The sequence below is a fragment of the Corvus hawaiiensis genome, chromosome 8 (genome assembly GCF_020740725.1).
Source record: "Corvus hawaiiensis isolate bCorHaw1 chromosome 8, bCorHaw1.pri.cur, whole genome shotgun sequence".
In the NCBI taxonomy this organism is placed as follows: domain Eukaryota; kingdom Metazoa; phylum Chordata; class Aves; order Passeriformes; family Corvidae; genus Corvus; species Corvus hawaiiensis.
In genome coordinates this window covers 36,984,450-37,004,385 of record NC_063220.1, presented here as the reverse complement: position 1 = coordinate 37,004,385, position 19,936 = coordinate 36,984,450, and the positions used below count along the sequence as shown (strand labels likewise).

General features: G+C 44.7%; 1 protein-coding gene across 1 annotated transcript in view; it reads right to left on the bottom strand.

Moving 5' to 3' along the window:
- Positions 1-19,936, bottom strand: part of PCDH15 (protocadherin related 15) — a 711,356-nt gene that overhangs the window by 7,063 nt on the left and 684,357 nt on the right. Inside the window, exons 33-37 of the mRNA XM_048310479.1 lie at positions 16,769-16,987; positions 13,799-13,909; positions 3,006-3,027; positions 1,615-1,653; positions 838-911 (exon numbers count right to left, since the gene is read on the bottom strand). Of these exons, the coding sequence (XP_048166436.1) occupies positions 838-911; positions 1,615-1,653; positions 3,006-3,027; positions 13,799-13,909; positions 16,769-16,987 (465 nt within the window). The remainder of the gene's footprint in view (positions 1-837; positions 912-1,614; positions 1,654-3,005; positions 3,028-13,798; positions 13,910-16,768; positions 16,988-19,936) is intronic.

Genomic DNA, 19,936 nt, shown 5'->3' with positions numbered 1-19,936 from the left:
TTCCTTGTGTTTCCCTCTCCCTTCTTTCCTTAGCGGCAACCAAATCCCAAACCTCCTGTTCCAATGGGCACAAGCCCTTCAGGGCGACCTGAATTTTGAGGTCTGTTGGATCAGTCAAGACCCCACTAAGTGCATCAACCTTCCTTCAATACACCTGAGTTTTTGGGGGGATCTTTCTTAATAACCATGGAATGAAAGAGCAGCTTCCCTGGGATCAGTTCTGGAGAATGCCAGGTAATTCCTGAAGAGCCTGCAGTCCGATGGGCTTTATCAGAACAAGGCAGGATTGGGTTTTTGAGGGAAATTCAGAAGGCCACAACGCAGGTTGGCATTTTTTGAAGGAAAATAACAGGCTACAAGAGAGGATGGCAGTTTTTGAGGGAAATTTAACAGGCCATGAGGCAGGATGGTGTTTTTTGCGGGAAATTCAAAATACCACAAGGCAGGATGGTGTTTTTTGAGGGAAATTTAAAAGGCCAGTGGCTGGGTGGGAACTGGGAGAAGAAAGGATTAATACCTGAACTCAGGAGGGGAGGAGGTGATGGAAATTAATCTCCCAGACAGCAGAAATACACACACAAAGGATGTAAAGCCAGCCTGAGAGATGGGCTGTGCACTCTGCAAGGGGAAAATGCCATTACTAAAGGAGCAGGGAGTTATCAAATACCCCCTTAACCTCTGCAAAGAGTTTTGTTGTCTGTTCCCGCCTTTGTGGACACAAAGATTAAAGTCATCCTGAGGTGAAGGGAGGTCCCACGATTAACTGCTGGAATAATAAACATCACCAGCCTGGAAAAGCACCACTTTCAGAAATAAAGAGGAAAAATGGAACTATACCCATGCTCATAACTGTAGTAATCCTGGCCATAGTATTCCTGCCCTGGATCAATTCCAGACTCCATACTTAACTCCTGGAAAAGAGAAACACTGATTGAGTGCAAACAGTGTGAAAAAGGCCCAAATGTAATTACTGATATTATTATTCCTTATGATGTAATTACTTCTTCTGACTGCAAAAATGATCCCCATCCTGTAGCACAAAAATAGCAATGTCTCACTCTGGCTTTTACTGCTTATTCTGGAAACAATTTTGGGGCTAAAAGATTGGAAATAGAAAGGTTTGCAATTGCACTGCACAGCAAGATGCTAAAGCTTCCAGCACCAACTGCTCAGCTCAGCTCCAGCTGCAATAATCCATCAGCAGCTGACTGACACTCGGAAAAGATCAGATGGCAGTTGGAGAGCAATGAAATAATTCTGTCTGGAAATCTGGAACTGTGGGATGCAGCCCGTGTGAGCCACTGTAAGATGCTCATGGGGAAAATCACAGATCCCTGAGTGGTTTGGGAGAGACTTTAAAGCCCATCCAGTCCCACCTTCCTCTATCCCAGGCTGCTCCAAGCCCTGTCCAACCTGGCCTTGGAAGTACCAAGACGCAGTAAATTTAAGGTATTTAATTAAAATAACATAACTGGGCTTACAATGCCAGAACTTTACTTTTTATGGAAGAGCTAGGGGGAAAAATTACCTGAGCCAGACGAGTTTTCATTAGAGAATGATGTAAAAGCCATTTCAAAACTTATAGAATAATTAAGGAATGAAAAATAGTGGTACCTCTGGTCTGAGAAGAGAAGGTCTCAGCAACTGCTGTTGCTACAAGAGAAAATGAGAAGGAGGTTAATTAGGCAGCAACAATTAAAGTGCAGGTGATTGGTGTCTAAGATTAGTAATAAATGCTGAAACCACAGGTCCTTTAAAGTTTTTTTATGGCAGGCAGCTGGATACTTCCATACCCTGTGACAACACAGAGCACCTGCTGCAGTAAAATCCCTTTACAGCCCACCATTTCTTTTGCCTAAATATAAAATCAAATTCCCAGTTTTTGTGATGATTGTCTGAAATATTTAACTCGAGAACTTCTACCAGAGGCCAAGAGAACCAAATTCTCTGTCTGAATTAAGAGACACAAACCAGCTGTGCAAAGGGAGAAAAAAAATCAGCAAATATCAGCCTTTATGATAGAAACGTATTTTGGAGAACTTTCCAATTATTGAATGAGATTGTTCTGAAGGAAACTCTTCTCCCTGAGTTTCATTGCTGGACAAAGTGATGCTGCAGGAGCAGCAGACCTCAGAGCGCTGCAGGGAAGGTCCGTGGAGCCCCATCCCTGCCTGCCAGGTGACTGGGTGTGACACTGGAAAACACAGCAGGCGTGGAATGGTCAAGCAGCAATCTCGGAGCTGGAGGTCGCACCCGTGCCACAATGGATCTCAGCCCCCAAGGGATCTACGCCTCATCAACTTCTTGGATCACTTTCAATTTCTGGTCTCTAAAGCACCCAGTACCCGGGAGTTCCACAACACACAATCCCAGAGTGGTTTGGGATGGAAGGGGCCTTATAACTCAGCTCATCCCACCCCCTGCCATGGCAGGGACACCTTCCACTGTCCCAGGCTGCTCCAAGCCCCAATGTCCAGCCTGGCCTTGGGCACTGCCAGGGATCCAGGGGCAGCCACAGCTGCTCTGGGCACCCTGTGCCAGGGCCTGCCCACCCTGCCAGGGAACAATTCCTTCCCAATCTCCCATCCAGCCCTGCCCTCTGGCACTCTGAACCCATTCCCTGTGTCCTGGCCCTCCAGTTCCTGCTGCAGGGTCCCTCTCCAGTTTCCCTGTATCCCTTCAGACCCTGGAAGGAGCTGTGAGCTCTCCACACAACCTTCTCCTCTCCCGGCTGAGCAGCCCCAGCTCTCCCAGCCTGGCTCCAGAGGGGAGGTGCTCCAGTCCCCTCAGCAACTCAGCCGCCTCCTCTGGACCTGCTCCAACAGTTCCATGTCCTTCTTGTGTTGGAGGCACCAGAACTGTGCACAGAATTCCAGGTGGGGTCTCACCTGAGCAGAGCAGAAGGGGAGAATCCCCCACTCCCCTGCTGCCCACACTCTTGGGCTGCACAGCAAAAGCACGTTGGTGTAATTAACATTTTAAAGGTGACTGGGCACCAGCCTTACCTCTTGCTGAGCATATCCTCGCCTAGAAGCCAGAAAAAGAAAAGAAATAAATTAGGATAATGCTGTGAGCCTGCACAAAGATGCACACTGCCATTCTCGCTGGAGAGGGGTGAAAGAGAATGTAATTAGAAATGTAATTAGCATGGAAAGAAATACACATCTCTAACATCAAATATGGTTTTCTTTGGGTTTGCTCTGGACACAGGGATCATTGCATGGGAAAGGCTGGAGAAGCTTAGGGCTCTTTTCTTGCTTTAGATTGTGAAATGATGAGGAGAAATCCCCAATCCCCAAGAGCCAGTGCATCCAAAGGGACTCAGCACATGGAAAGGGGGATTGGGAGGGAACCCTCTTCCCTCACACCTCTGCTCAAGCAGTGAAACAACTTCTCTTCTACTCCTGGACTTTCTGTATCCATCAGGAGTTGCCCTGGAGCTTGTGTTACTAATTTCTTATACCAACATGATTATTCCAATTACACCTTTCCTAACATTTGCTCAGTAGGGGGGAGTTAAATCTCCTTTTTTCTTTTTGCTATCTGTGCTTATTTTGCCACAGGCTTTGCGCTTCTGATCTTATTGGGAATTTATTGTTGGTTTAATTCATTTTCTTGGAGCCATTCCTGGGCATGACCAATGCATTTATGTCTATCAAGTTTTCTATTTTCACATTTTGTGCCTGAAAATTGAAATGACTTCAGCAAAACTAGAGAACAACAATTTAGGCCTTTGAATTTTTCTTAAGGATAAGTCTGGATTATTTGTATTATGGTTTTTAAGAAGGAAAGGGTAAATGCTCAAAATTATGTTAGGCTTATCCTAGGACACAGCCAGCAGTCATGAGGAAGTCTTTAATTACACTAAATAAATGATAAAGACCAGAGAAATCCTTTTAATTCTTTAATATCCTCATCTCTAAATCTTCCTATTAATATTCAGCACATGGAATTGATTATCAGCATTGAATTAATGCTGTCGCCTATGTAATAGAAACCTCATGGCCAGCTGAAATGAAGATTTATCATCCAAAGATGATCTGACTTTTCAAAGCCCACTCGAGGAACGCTGGATTTAGTTTCCATATCGCCTACAACAATCTTTGGATAGAGGAAGTCTGAGGAGAAGGAAGCCTATTACTCTTAATTGCACTATATTGCAGATTAAAAGCATAATATGAGCAATTCTAATTAAATTTGGAATTCAGCTTTCATAAAAATAGCACCATGCTGAGTTTTGCTGATATTGCTCGAGTAGTTTTGTGTGGCCATGATTAGAAGGAAAAAAAGGTCCTCGAAAGACAGAAAATACCCATTCACTCAATACAGCACCAGGATCTATTCTGGCACACAGACAAAGGTCAGAACAACATCATTTATTTCCAGGAAGGAATTAAAGCTCTCCACAGAGGGAGGGATTGCTTCTGGGAAATGTTCTCAGCCAGACTTTGCTGCAGTCAGTCAGAGGAAAATCTTCCCTGCGGAATGGGAAGCGAAGCCGTGGAGCCTGTGAGGATGTGGGGTAACGGGACAGCCAGAACACAGAGCTGGTACTTAAGGGGAGAGACAAAGGCAGAATGAACTCACATGGACAAGATGTGCTGACCTTTCACTGCTGAAAGAGGTTAAAGGGACTGGGATTTGCCTAAAGCAGCATTTCCCCAATTCCTGACACCCCAGCAGGTGTTTGCTCTTCCACAACTTAGATCTGTTTTCATATTTAAAGCAAAATCGTCACAAATCCCAAATACTACAGATACTCAGAGGGAGCAACTACTTATCAGTTTGCCCCGGCTCCTAAAATGGAGATTTCCTGCAGATCAGAGCTGGAGCAGAGAACAAATTGGGAAGGAGGATGAGTAATGATAACACTGTGATGAAATTCCAGCTTTGCATGGAAGAGCTCTCCACTGATGCCATCTCTGCTCCTGCTCAGGACTTGGCCCCGTCAAGCTGACGATGAAAGAATGAGAGCTATATCAAGGGTCACATCAGACCCCAACCAAATCAGACAATGTGAGAGGGGTAAATTATATCTAAATAGAAATTATTACAGATGCTCAACTTGCTACCAACTCCTATATTGGATCTAATCCTTCGTAGCGCTGCAGAACTGCAGTACCATGGGATCATGGAATGGTTTGGGTTGGAAAGGACCTTAAAGCTCATCCTCTTCCACCTTCACCCACCTCCCACTGTCCCAGGCTGCTCCAAGCCCCAATGTCCAGCCTGGCCTTGGGCACTGCCAGGGATCCAGGGGCAGCCCCAGCTGCTCTGGGCACCCTGTGCCAGGGCCTGCCCACCCTCCCAGGGAACAATTCCTTCCTAACATCTCATCTAAACTCCTCCTCTTTTGGTTTAAAACAATTCCCTCTGCAGCACCCAGACATCTCAGTGGGACAGAACTCCCCTGGTACAGCCTCCTTCCTCTTTCCCAGTCTAATAAAATTCATTTTGTTAACAAAGACTATTAAAAAAGCCAGCAGGAGAACAAAGATTGTGTTATATCCAGACAAAATGAAGCCAGTTTTGTAAAGTTTTCAACTTCATCAAGATTTCCAGAAGGAGAAAGTAAATGTTGCTCATCAGTAAAGAGCTGATGCCATGACCCCCTCCCAGACCCTTCTGAAACAATGAAATTTAATATTTAAAGTGGAGCTTCTGTGTGATGGCCACTCTTTCTTCTTAAGGAACATCCCAAATAATTGTAGCCAAACTGGACTGTTGGAGTTTATGCTGTGAATGACTCGACAGCTCCACTTCTGCTGTGCGACCTTACAGACCACAAAATCACATCTTATTTGTGTCATATTTCACTGGGGATGTAAAGAGCTGCACAACAGCAGCTCTTTACAAGCTCTAATGTGGGACTTGGGCACTTCAATTTTAATTTCTGACTTTGGGGTTGATCCACTCTGAACATGAGCAGCCTGATACTTTTTCATGCCCATCTCTGCCCTCTTCCCACTGTCCCCTTGCCAGGAGCATGGCCGGGACACAGAGGGAAACATTTAAATCATATTCCCACTCTGGCTCTTCAATTCTAACAATTCTCTACCTAATAGGTGCTGAGCTTTGGGAAATTGATTGTAACACTGCAGTCGTGCCACCCTTGGAGAACTGAGCACCAAAACTGTGCACATCCCATAAATGACACAGATTCTGTTACAGCAAAAATAGGATGGATAATCCCTGCCCTTACACGTTTAGCTACTCCTACACCTACCTTGATCCTACAGCCTAGCCCAACAAGGGTTTTAAGTAAAGGAAAATTCTAATGGATCAGCAGAAATTGTGGGATGGAGTTCATGGAGTTTGGCACTGGGGCAAAAAGTGAGGAACTACCTTGAGCAACTTCTGACTGAAGCATCCACGCATGTCCTAACTGCAGACTTCAATAAAAACAGGAGAAAAGAGAAAAAGCCAAGCACCATGGAAATGCTGAGTCTGATAAACAGCCTGACAAAGAATTTGTTACCTTTGTGCTCAGAATTGCAACGCTGATACCGAACTGGCGTTTTAGTTTTGCTTCATTAGGTAATATCTGCCTTTCCCAACATGGTTTTCAAAGTTTTCATCTTAAACTTTTCAGATTTTGGTAAAGGACTGAAAGGAAACTTGAAAGTTGAACCAAGCATTTAAATACCCAAACTGCCTTTACTTACCATTTTTTCAAAGGACAATCTAATTTACTTTACATAAACATTTATAATCGACATATTTTATGTAAAGATCTGATTTAGATGCCTGTGAGCAAAAAAGTTGGTAAGTAAATCCACATTGCGTGGATTTTTACAAGCACTTGGAAAACCTTCACCTGGTGATACTAATCAGAGTGACTTTATTACAGTTTAATTGAGATGTTTCAGCTTGTGACAGACCAGCATGGAAATTAAAGAGAGACAGCAACAACATGCACATGCACAATCATAAAAAACAAACAACAAATGCTTTGTACATGAAAGGAATTTACAAAATAAAAACTTTTCACATGCAGTTAGAGTATATAAAAAAAAATGCAATGGAAGGCAGAAGATGAAGAACAGGAGTGGGGACACAGCCACGTTTGCTGAGAAACAAAAGCAAACCCTTCTTCTCACTGGACATAGGAACTGAGCTGCCAGAAAACGTCAGCAGAGTAGAGCCCCCAGAATAGGGAGATGCAGTATGGAATTATGGAATGCCTGGCTTGCAAGGGACCTTAAAGCTCATCCCATGGCCAGGGCCACCATCCCAGGTTGCTCAAGGCCCACCCAATAACCCGGCTCACCGAAGCTGAGCCTGCTGCTCCCAGGCCTTCCTTGCTTTGACACCCAATGTGCGGCAGAAGATTCCTTCCAGGTGGGGCATTTTATGGGCATAGCAAGAGATTCCAATCACAGCTACAGGAAAATCTTACTGATGTTACCTACACTGAAGGCTGCTTAAAGAAGTATTGAGCCCACTGCCATCTATGCCCCAGCTTTGGGTGAAAATGGACAGTTTTCCCCAAGAACTTCCAGTAAACAGACTAAGAACCAGCAAGATGTAGTTCTGAGAAAACAACTTGGAGAGTTATATTTTATATCACAAATTTTTGAGTGAACGGCAAAGACAACGTCTCTCCATTTAGGATCAGGAGTGGGGAAGTCATGGTGCACAGCAGAAAAAGGGGGAAAAGTCGGGATTCCTGGAGAGTCTGAGGCAGATACCGTGTGCTGCATTAGAGTCCTCCCACTCAAAGAAAGCAGGGAACATCCACCCATGAGCATTACAGAGCTGTAGACTGTGAGGGGAAGCGTTTCTCCAGCTCCTCCACAACACAGCTCAAGTTCCCGTTCTGTTGGTTGTGCTCGGCCGCGGCTTCTGGAGTCGGGAGCTCCGGGCTCGGGGCTGGTTTGAGCTTGGGGACATGCTTGGGCAGCAGGTGGTTCTTGTCTATTTGGCTGTACATGTTGGCCACCGACTTCTCAATGGCGGCCAAATTCTGAATGTTTTTAAGAATTCCTTTGAGCTCCCTGCGGGGAGGAGGCTCTGGCACTGCGGCCGGGGTGGGGACAGCTGGCTGTTTGGCAGGGGATTTGGAATGCTTGGCAGGGGACAGCAGCTGCGTGCTAAGAGGAGATGGAGTGGAAGAAGAAGAAGAAGAAGAAGAAGAAGAAGAAGAAGAAGAAGAAGAAGAAGAAGAAGAAGAAGAAGAAGAAGAAGGAGGAGGAGAAGAAGAAGAAGAAGGAGGAGGAGGAGGAGGAGGAGGAAGAGAAACTGGAGGTGGAGGCGGAGGATGTGGTGGCAACAGAGGAGGGGATGGAGGTGGTGGTGGCAGTGGAGGCGGCAGCTGTGGAGGTGGGGGTGGGGGAATTTTAGGTGGGTCTGGAATGCTTTCTACAACTTCTTTGGTCTGAGGAGCTAGAAAACTTTGGCAAAGTGGTTTCTTTATCCTAGAAGATGGAGGAGTTGGTTTGCGAGTTGGTGGAGGAGAATGTTCTTCAGGGCCGTCGTGGTGAGTGACGATTACAGCGGGGACCACGGCAGTCTCCGCTTCAACTCCTTCAGCACAAGGCGTTGGAGAGGACACAGGGGAGGAGCGAAGGCGGGGAGAAGCCACCACACTTTTGGGAGACTGCTCTGGCGCATTCTCTCCCTCCTGGACACTGGCGCTGTGTGTGGGCGACCGCGTGGATTTCACTTCGGGAGACCTCACTTGCTTCATTTCCTGCAGCGCCTCGAACTGCCTCGCCTTCTCCTTCACAGTCAGCTTGGGGCTACTGATCCTTTGGAAGAGTGGACTGCTGACATCGTCACTGCTATCCCGATTTTCAGCTCCTTCCTCCTTGGCCGTGAGTCTCTGCTGCTGCCACTGGATGGGGTCCATGATAACCGGCCTACCCAGGGACCCCTGCGTGTGTCTCCTGGTCAGGTGAGTGGGCACTGTCCACGCCCGGTAGCTGCCCCCCAAAGAGGCCTCTCTCCAGACCAGTCTCGAAGGAGAAAGAGTATCTAAAGCATTGTTCCTTTTCCATAGGAACCCTGCGGCAGCGGGGCTTTGAGGGGGACCTTCCATGTACAACGGGTTTCGGGTCCTTAGCGGGTTCTCATCGGACAAAAAAGTGATGTTACTCGAGGATTTGGGGAGGTTATTGTTCAGGGATCCATTGATATTGGATTGCTTGTGAGCCTCTATAGCACGGGAAGCAAAGCTGCTTATAACTCTCTGTCGGTCTCCTTCTTCTAAGACTGACTTTTTTCCCCTGCTTTGTTGGAAATGGTAGAGAAGAAAAAGACTTGAAAGAAAAGAAGATAATCACATGTGAGGAAACATGCATGGACATAGGTACTTATGAGAGAGAGAAAAAAAGAACTTATGACATGAAGCAGAGCCATTAAATCACTTCTAGCAAGCTACAACCCAACAGAAGGAGCGCATCTACTACTGGGCAAGACATTTACTTTTGCATCTTCTTTAAGGGGGAAGGAAGGAAAATTAAAACAAGCTGCTGCTTGTTTTAATTTGAAGCTGCGTAGCTACTTGGCAAGTTCAAAAATAAACCCAAGTCTCCTTCAAAAGACCTCTTAGAATTCCAAATTATCAGGTAATATTGTGCCCTATCCACCCAGAGACACAAAACATCCCCGAAGTATCAATATGTGAATGAATCTCATCTCTTGTGTGTCTGCTGAATTTCATCTCTTCACCACGTTGAACCCAGTTAAAAATCCCTGTGGTTGGGTTACATCGAATTTCTACACCAAAAGTAGGAGGTGTCACCACTTTCTGGACTTCACCTGTCACCTCCCAGTCCCTCATTAACCTCCCCCCTCAAATATTTTTAATACCACAACCTTCTGAGCAGATTTGAAAAAAAACAGTATTTTAAAATGCCCCGCAGTGCCTGCTAGAAAAGTGCCCTGCGAGGCCTATTTTAAATAATGCTCACCTCAGGCTGAAATGAAACTTGTTTTTCTCTCAAACAGTGAGAAATTTAAGATTTGGGCCTGTGTCAGGCAGAGCTAAAGTACAGCATGAGTAGCAATCTCATCTACCTGCACAAATTAAAATAGCATTTAAGACTGGTTTTAGTGACTTAGAGACATCCAGGATTTTCATACAAGTTCTGACTTAAAAATCCTAAGCCTTGTCTCTACCAAAGTTTGAATTTTGGCAAAGGAATAGGAGGAAAAAAAGGAGTTTCCCATGATTCTGTGAATGTTGGAAGATGAAGTTTTAGACCTCTTGGTCACATCGTTCCGTGGGTTTTGGTGGTGGTGTTTCATAGCTCAGAAAATATAACTAAATCCAAATTAATGAAAAATTAACCTCTGGTGGTTAAATATTCCCTAGCAAAACTGGAAGAGAAATTTAAATACCTAGAAGGAGTTAATTGAGAGATCTTAATTTCCCTCTAAGTTATTTAAGATGTAAAAGTCCCCTGAGGGTCTGTATTTCGTAACAAAACACTTTTGTTTCGTGACTTTTGTTTTTTGTTTTGATCAGGGGACCACCCAGGCAGGGAACCCCCAGCTTCCTAATGGTCCAGGGAGCCAGGAGGACTGGAATTCCTGTACAGAATCCAGGGATCATTCTCCCATTTGCAAAAAAACACCCAGCAGAGCTCCACGGAGTGAATAAACTCTCCCCAGGCACTGCAGTTTGCCAGAGCTGAGTGTGCCTAAGGCTTCCTCTGGGCAGAATGAATACAAATAATTAACTTTACACTAATTAGAGAATCCCAGCAGGGTGTGGATTGGAAAGGACCTTAAAGATGACCTAGCTCCAACCCCCTGCCATGGGCAGGGACACCTCCCACTGTCCCAGGCTGCTCCAAGCCCCAATGTCCAGCCTGGCCTTGGGCACTGCCAGGGATCCAGGGGCAGCCCCAGCTGCTCTGGGCACCCTGTGCCAGGGCCTGCCCACCCTCCCAGGGAACAATTCCTTCCCAATAGCCCATCCATCCCTGCCCTCTGGCACTGGGAAGCCATTCCCTGTGTCCTGGCACTCCATCCCTTGGAAATGGTCTCTCTGTGTTTCCTGTAGCTCCTTCAGGCACTGGAAGGCCCCAGTGAGGTCACCCCAGAGCTTCTCCTCTCCAGGCTGAACAATCCCAGCTCTCCCAGCCTTTCCTCCCAGCAGAGCTGCTCCATCCCTCTGATCATCCTGGAGCTCTGGATGCTCTCTCCAGCAGCTCCAGGTCCTGCCTGTGCTGGGCCTCTGAGCTATAAAGTGACTCTGAATTCCGCAGCAGCCACCTTTGAGGTCAGCCAAGCACTGCACCTACTGAGAGGAGAGAGCAGCAGCGACTCTGAACTTGAAGGAGCCCCTCCAGCAGAAGGCTCATGCAAGGTGCCACCACCTTTCTGCCACTGGAGCAGATTATTTCAAAAGCTCCTCAGCTCCTTCCTCACTCCACATGAGGCCTCCAAGAGCTGAGGTGACCCCACAATGTTTTTCTGTTTGTGTGAAGCTGTTTCAATCACTGAGGAGCAGTGAGTTCTGTTTCTGTGAACTCAAAGACTCTACACGTCTTGCATGGCACTGGAATTAACAGCCAAGGAAGGTTTAAATTCAGCCATAAGTCCATGAACTCCCAGCAAACTTCTGTTCATGCACTCAGTGTTGCTTTGGCTTTTTTTGACCCTTTGGCTTTAGAAATAATGCCCTTCAAGTTCAGCAATCACCCTTCCTCTGTCTACTTCCAAGAAGAGGGATAAAGAAGCACAGAAGTATTTGAACTTCCCAGTAAATGTCTTTCCTGCTCAATGGACAAATAAAATATGAGCTTCACCTTGCAAGGTTGGATGGGAATCGCTGGAAGGAAAATTAACTAATTTCTACCAGCTACAAATATTAAGACAATGAAAGAAGCTTACTTACTGATGCCTATGGATCCAAAGACAGGGAAAAATGAAAATGGTGAGACAAGGCAGATTTAAAACTAAAGAGCTTTGTTCCATTTCATTTGCCATAAACACCAAAGAAAGCAAACAAGACACTGCAAATGAAAGATGGCAGACTTAGGAAAACTAAAACAGGGAATATTGTACTAAAACTCATGAAAAATGGCAATAAAAGATTTTTCCCAAATACGAATTTCCTAAGGTATACCTGTGCCCTGCAGTAAAGTATTTAACGGGCAAGAAAGAAGAGAAAACTTTTAAAGAAAAAGTTAATTTGTAATTATATTTATTGAAGGCTGTTATTTTCTTTAAAATCCTATGGATTTTGATTTATCTTTGAAGGATCTTTGTGTTTAATCAGTTCCTCAGCATGATGAATAAGCCTTGGTTGTATGCAAAGACATCTGAGAGAAAATATTCCAACTACAGCACCTTTTTTGGTGCAACAAAGACTATTTTTTGTCCAAATTTACATAAAGCTAAGCCTCAAAGTCAACACTGCAGATCTGGGAACCGGCACCTCTTTGGGGCAGTACTAAACCCCAAAAAAACCTTTGCAGATAAAGCACAATGAGGCTTTTTCTGGGTTTAGCATCACATCATTAATTTCAGCAGAAATTTGGTTTAGTGTTAAAAAAAAAAAAGTGAATTTTACCCAGCAGGCACCCCCCTGCATAAGGGTACAGATGTAACTCACAAACAGAAGTGTTCCCATTCCAAAAAACTTTACTCCACACATTTTCCCTCCCTTCTTGCCCAAGCATAACTTGACAAAGGCAAAAGGCAAAAATTCAGCCCTTGGGAGAAGCTATTCCTGCTCCCAGCATTTTTCAGCCCCCTATTTACCCAGAAAAGCTCAAGCCCTGGAATTATTCCACATGCAGAGACTGCACCCAGTTGTCCAAGAGTTAAAGCCTTCTCATGGACCTGTGACATTTTATAAACTCCAGCACAGCAGGTGGAAAATTTCAACTTCTGTGGCAAAACGAATGATGATTGAAAACGGAGCAATCCTCACTTCCACCACCCATTCATTCCCTACCTGCTCCAAGTATTATTAAAGCTGGGCTCGTCAGCATTCCTCAGTTTTCAAGTATAAACAGAGCTGAAGTGTGGCAAAGCCTATCAACATCCCCCCCCAGTATCAGACAAATAATAATTGGCTGGAATATTTTCCTACTGCGAGTTAAATTGTTGTTGGAGTCCATCAACTTCAGGTTTACAGAGGCATGAAAAGGGAGCCAGCCTTGCGAGATTATTATTTTATGAGCATGTAAGAGGTAAAAGATGCGTTTAGTGAGCTGCCAGGGGCTTCTCTGCCTTGATAGTTCCTTTAATTTCAATATTTGAACAGGTTAAATCTAGAACAAAAAACCCCCCAACAAACCGAACACTTCTTACTACAGGAAATGGGGAATTTGGGGCAGCAGTTTTCAGGGAATTATCATTTTGTATGTGTGCAATGGACAAGAATGAATTTTATTGGATGTGTTTACTCAACAGCTTTGGAAAATATGGAGTGCTGGCCTGGATGTGCCAAGGAATCCAAGCCTGGCAGCAATGACCTGCTGTAGGATCTTGCTCTTAGGAAAACCATCTGGTGAGACCTTTTTGCCCACCTGAAGCCTTTTAAAGGTTCCGCCATGCACTACAAGACGATTAAATTGGGTTTTTCCCTCCATCCAGGGTCAGCCTATTTCTTTTTCTGGATGTTGGAGAAGCCCAAGCAGCTGGGGAATGAAGAAAAGCCTTTTGCACAGAGACTGCATGAAGTGATTTCATAGAATCCCAGAATCCCAGAACAGTTTGGATTGGGAGGGACCTTAAAGCCCATCTCATTCCACCCTCTGCCATGAGCAGGGACACTTCCCACTATGCCAGGTTGCCCTGGCAGTGCTTTTCTGGATGGATCTCAAGGAATACTCACATGGTGCTGTCTCCAAGCTCCTCATAGAGGTTGTTGGCCGCGGCTCCAGCCGGTTTTCCTGCGGGCAGAGCCATCTGGATCCTCGCAGTCTTGGCACACTCAGCCTGGCGCCTTTGGAGAGCCACGGGAGGAAGGAGAAACACCCATCAGAACACCCCAAAACATGCCCCCAGTAAAGCCAAAATGTGAAGTTTTCTACGTTCTTGCCCTGCAGTTTATCCCTGGATTTTGTCTTCATCGAAGTAGTAACATGATCATCATCTCCTGGATTTTTCAGCTCCCTGTTCTGTTTTGGTGGAATCCCAGAGCTTCCCAGTTCCCAGAATGGTTTGGGTTGGAAAGGACCTCAAAGCCCATCCAGTGCCACCCCTGCCATGGGCAGGGACACCTTCCACTGTCCCAGGCTGCTCCCAGCCCCAATGTCCAGCCTGGCCTTGGGCACTGCCAGGGATCCAGGGGCAGCCCCAGCTGCTCTGGGCACCCTGTGCCAGGGCCTGCCCACCCTGCCAGGGAACAATTCCTTCCCAATATCCCATCCAAACCTACTCTCTTTCAGTTTGATGCCACTCCCCCTTGCCCACTCACAACTCCTTTTTCTTAATGGAGTTGGCTGGGAAATTTCTGTTCAATGAACAGTTTTTCCTGAAAAAAGTCCTTTTTTTTGTTTGTTTGTTTGGGGTTTTTTTGGGTTTTTTTTTTGTTTGTTTGTCTGGGTGTTTTTTTTTTTTTTTTAATAAATTTCTGTTCTCTGTCCAGAAAACAAAGCTCCTCGTGTGGGGAGCACCACCAGGGTGATGTGACTGATCTACCCCAATGACACTGAGTAGCCACAGAAATAAATCACTTCTAAACTCATCACACCAAGAGTTCAGGAGCAAATTGGAGTATAGAAATTTAGAAATTAAAAAAAACCCCCTATATTTAATATATTTTGAGAATAAAATTTGTCAGTACTCCTATGGAAGCTGGAAGAAACAAAGCTGGAAATGAATACTTACTCTTTGAATCTGTTTGGTTGCAAAAAAGGAGATAAAAAGGAAGGTTAAATAAATTCTCCTGCCAACAACTGCCCATAACAGTGACTCTAACAGGAGTAATAAACTACAGGCTACTTAATTATTCCACACATCAAATTCCAGAATTAATGACTTGTTTAAAGAATCAGAACTTCCAGAGCTGAACAGTGTTTGGCTGCTACTTTTGATCCCCTGGAAACAATTCTGTAGTCAGCAGAAATACGAATTACAGCAGGGAAAGAAAACAAGTCATGAAAACATGAATATTCTCCTGCTCTTTCTTACGCAGGTGCATTTTTATACTTGTTTCTTGGTATTTCATTATTTTATATATAACGATATAAATACTACAATTGCTATTTTCTTTATATTTTCCCATTTTAGCACCTTTCAAAAATGTATAGAAAATAATGGAGGAGTATTATTTTTGGTTCTTACTTAGAAGATGCCATTCTTTTGTGACTAGTAAATAATAAATAATTTATAAGTACCTTGCAGGGTTGTGCTGGATACTGGATTTCAAAGGAATTATTTTTAGATTTTTTTACTAAAATATATTTTAGGAAAAACACTGAGATTCCTTTGGAAAAGGAGTGAAAAAGGCTGCAATGCAAAAACAAACCATAAGGCTCAGGATTTTAATTTAACTCCAAAATTCCTTTCATTTTCTTTGGCACTCTCCAAATACAATTTATTCACAATGGGCTGCCATAAATCCCACTCCAAGTCAGATTTCTAGGTGGGAAAAATGGGATTTTTGGATGAAATGAATTTAGGCAGATTCCTGAGAGCTCCTAAAAGGGATTGATGATGTTTGGATGCCAAGGAAAAATGGGGCTGTTCATTTCTGTAAGGAATCTGCAATTTGGATAACAGCCACCAAGGAATTGCAGGATGAACAGGCTGATGGAAGCAAATTTTCCATAGAATTCTGGGAGAGGAAGAGCAGTTTGGGAATGATCTGCCTTTCCAATGGTGCAAAGGTTGGTCAAGCTCTGCCAAACTTCTTTAAATGGCATTTTCCCCTTGACCCAAACTGGGGAAATGGGGATATGAATATAATCATGAATTAAAGAAGAAATCCGCGAAGAAATGGATTCTAATAAATAATAAATCTATGAATAAATAATAAATCTAATGAATAATAAATCTATGAATATGAATATAATGTATATGGAAATTTATGAATATAATCTTTAATTAGAGAAAAAATTACGAATATATTTTAAAATAAATACATAAATAAATAAATAAACATGGAGCTTTTAAGTCCAAATGCACTGATTTTAAATATGAGTGGACCTGAAAATTTTAGTGGAGAGAAGCTTGTTGGAGACGTTGATTTGAATTAATTTATCAGCCAATTACTTGACCCTCTTCAGTGTGTAAGAGGGAAGAGGAAATATCAAGAAAGATCTCTGATGTTGCCCTAAAATGGCAGAAAACCAACTCTCTAGGAAACATTTGCAATTAAGAAGCTCAGGAAAAAATATTTTAGGATTTAAGCAAAAACATTGGGATGCTCTAATTTGATTTTTGATTCATTTCTTGAAACAGCACCTTTTTCCCCTATATTTTTTTTCTTTTTGGCATGGAATTCGGCTCTGAATCCTCACTTTTGTGTCAAACACCTGGGTTCTGAGCTGGTGTTTTGGCACAAAAATCCTGTGCCTGGTTGGGAAGTCCAGGAGGCACTTCCCGTGGATTTTCTGTGTTCGTGTTCATCACGCCAAGCATTGAGCAACCCTTGTGGTGAGAAGGGGATTAAACCCAGAAACTGATTTATATAATAGAAATATAGATAATACATACAAAATACTACAGAAATAGGCAATAATAAATAGAAATTAACCTCGCGATGAAGGATAATCGTTGAAGCGGCTCTGCTACGAAATGCAGCATCTCTCCTCCAAGGTTACAACCCCTGGGAGAGGAGAAAGAGGAGGGTACTCACTGCTTGTAGCTGACCATGACGATGAGGATGGCTGGCATGCAGCACAGGATGATGATGACAGCCAGGGCCAGCAGTGCCCCCTCTGTGTAGCCCACGGCCTGCGCCTGCTTCTTCACGTTGGCCACCACGTCCGGCGTGCGGATCTCCAGGATTCGCCCGCCCTGGCCCAGGTAGGGCTGGAACTCCTTGTTGATATCCAGCAGTTTGCCATCCAGGAACCTTCAATGGCACAAAACCACCCCACTATTAGGGCCAAGTTCATGAAGAGAGTTTTAATTACGGTGGGTTAACAGCCCAATAAAGCACACACATCGTCTTTGTGGGCTTTGGAATAGTGGCAATTCCCTGTAACCCGATGCCAGGGACAATTCCCATGTACTTAACACCAGGACGCAGTTTTAACCCTGAAAAGGAGCTCTCAGCTGAGCTTATCCTGATTTCCAGTGGCAGAAACTCCTTGGTGACATCACTTTGTGCTCTTTGTGCCTTTCCTTCTCTGCTCTGATCCCGAGGATCAACCAACCCTTCCTGGACACATGCCTAAGGACCACTCTGCCCTAAAGATCACCTTGGTCTTGCCCAGGGCAGTGGTGGAGTCACCATCCCTGGAAGAGTTCAAAACACCTATGGTTGGGGCACTTGGGGACATGGGTCAGTGGTGGCCCTGATGGTGCTGGGGGAATGTTGGATTCGATGACCTCGGATGTCTTTTCCACCCTTAATGACTCTATGATTGCTGTTACCCTAAAATCAGGCAATTTGTAGAGGATTTGCTCAGCTCCTTAGGGAAATTCTTCGGCTGGCTGGAGAAAAAATACATTGGCCAAGGCTTTAACTTCCGAAGGAAAATAAAATCCTTGGATGACTCCAGAAGTGAGGATTGAGTGTCTCACAAGCTGCCCACCTCTAAAGACCAACGCAGGAGATGTGTTAGGATGGAGGATCCTAAAAGCTGGGAGCTATAGCAAAATTCCAGATCCTTGCTTATACAGGGGTTCTCCTGGAGAAAGATGAGGGGGAAAAAACTCCAGAAAACTTCAAATAAAAAACAGCAAGAAAAAATTCCATATTTTTGTGTATAAACTCTGAATGTCTAAAGAGAGCCTGCAATAGATTTGATTTCCTTACTCTGATCATGAGACAGAAATTCCACTCCTCAATGATCCTTTCTTCAAAGGTGCTAATTTCTTATAATCGACTTCCCCTCAGATTGATTTCCTGATAAATTCTCGTAGCATTTCTTGTCCCTATTTTTTTTTGGAATTCTGGGGAGAATCCACTCTGCTCTGGGTGTGCAGTGGATGAACTGGACCGCATCACAAGCAGAAGAGCTCGTCCTGAATGATGAATTTGGGCTGGTTCCATGATACTGAGGGCAAAGAGGCTGCTCACCCCCACCCTCACAAAGGTGTCTGGAAGAATAATTCCCATTCCTGATGTCTTCCACAAACCTTTTCCTCGGTACGTGAGAAAAAATCCCTTTTCCAACCTAACTGATGGCATAAAGTGAATACAAACATTCTTTTGCTGCTCACTAGATGTCACTGGTGCATGTCCCATGTCCTTTGAGCTGGCAGAAGCCTTCTCAGCAGGACAGCATAAAATCCCTGGGTGATTTTAACCATCTCTCCGTTGAAATTCTGCTGGCATTTTCCCGACAAACCGTTTTTTTTACAGGTTCGTAACTCAGCCGTGAGCATTTACTCCATGATGGAACCTGACACGTTGTGCAGGAGCTTCACACAGTTTCTTTTTAACAGGGGACATTTTCCATGTAATTTATGCAGGAGGAATTTCCTGGATTCAACTGGTTTTTATGCTCCAATAAATCAAAGCCTCTTCCCTAGAAAAGATAGGAAAGGAGTCTGAACGTTCCAGTCTGGGAAATTATCTGAGTGGCCTCCGTGTCTTTTAGGGGTTTGTGGGAGAGGGAGGAAATAGTGAAGTAGAGGTACTATTCAGATCCATTTTTGGGGTGTAATCAAACAGATTTGGAGGAAAAATCAGATGAGGAGCAGCTGAGGGAGCTGGGAAAGGGGCTGAGCCTGGAGCAAAGGAGGCTCAGGGGGGACCTTGTGGCTCTGCACAAGTCCCTGACAGGAGGGGGCAGCCGGGGGGGGTCGGGCTCTGCTGCCAGGGAACAGGGACAGGACAAGGGGAAACGGCCTCAGGCTGGGCCAGGGGAGGCTCAGCTTGGACAGCAGCAGGAATTTCCCCATGGAAAGGGTGCTCAGGCCTTGGCAGGGGCTGCCCAGGGAGCTTTGGAGTGCCCATGCCTGGAAGTCTTCCATAAATTTGTGGATGTGAGGACATGGTTTAGTAGTGGGCTTGGAAGTGCTGGGTTAAGGGTTGGACCTGAGGAGCTCAGAGGTTCTTTCCAACCTCCATGATTCTGTTTTAGGGGATCCCTGATTAATAAAAACTTCAGGTAATCAATCATAACAGTCTTAAGGAAAAACATGGATCTCTCGTTGTGTGTCAGTCCTACAAAGCAGAGGACAGGGAAATTCTGCATATCTTGAGAGACACATGGCTTTTACCCCCTGGCAGTGGCTGCTACATCCATGACCTCTAAATCATGCCTTTGTTTTCCAGCCAAACATTTTCCTGGAATTATTGTGGGATTAATAGTATGGATTACAGGAGCCTCACGCTTTGGTTCAGTGGCGTTTGCTTCTCATGGTGCCAAATGTGACTCTGCTCAGCTGCCGCTGGGATGAGCTGCTGTGTCCACCTTCTTCTCCCAGCTCCAGCTGCTTTGGGTTTGGATCCCTGACTCCTGCCTGTATCCCTGCAGTTCTCCACTTGCTGCTCGACTCCATCTTCAACTTCCCCTGCATTCGACCTTCATAAATAATTGTTTTCAAACAGTGACAGGTTCACCAGAAATTGTGTTAAATCAGAGCCTCCACTCTGTTTCAGAAGCAGGAACACAGCAGGGTGTTCCCAAAAAAGCCCAGTCTGGGAAAGCCTCAGGTATCTTCCAATGTACAATCATCTGGTGAGCTGTGTGAAAATCCCAGCTGGCAGAAGTCACTAACTCTGTGCTGTTGGTCCTGGATAAACATGGAATTGTTGAACACCTGGAAAATCACCTGTGGGAATTTATCTTCCTTATTGGTAATTAAATATTTAAACCAGGAAGTTCTGTTTCTTTCAGACTTATCC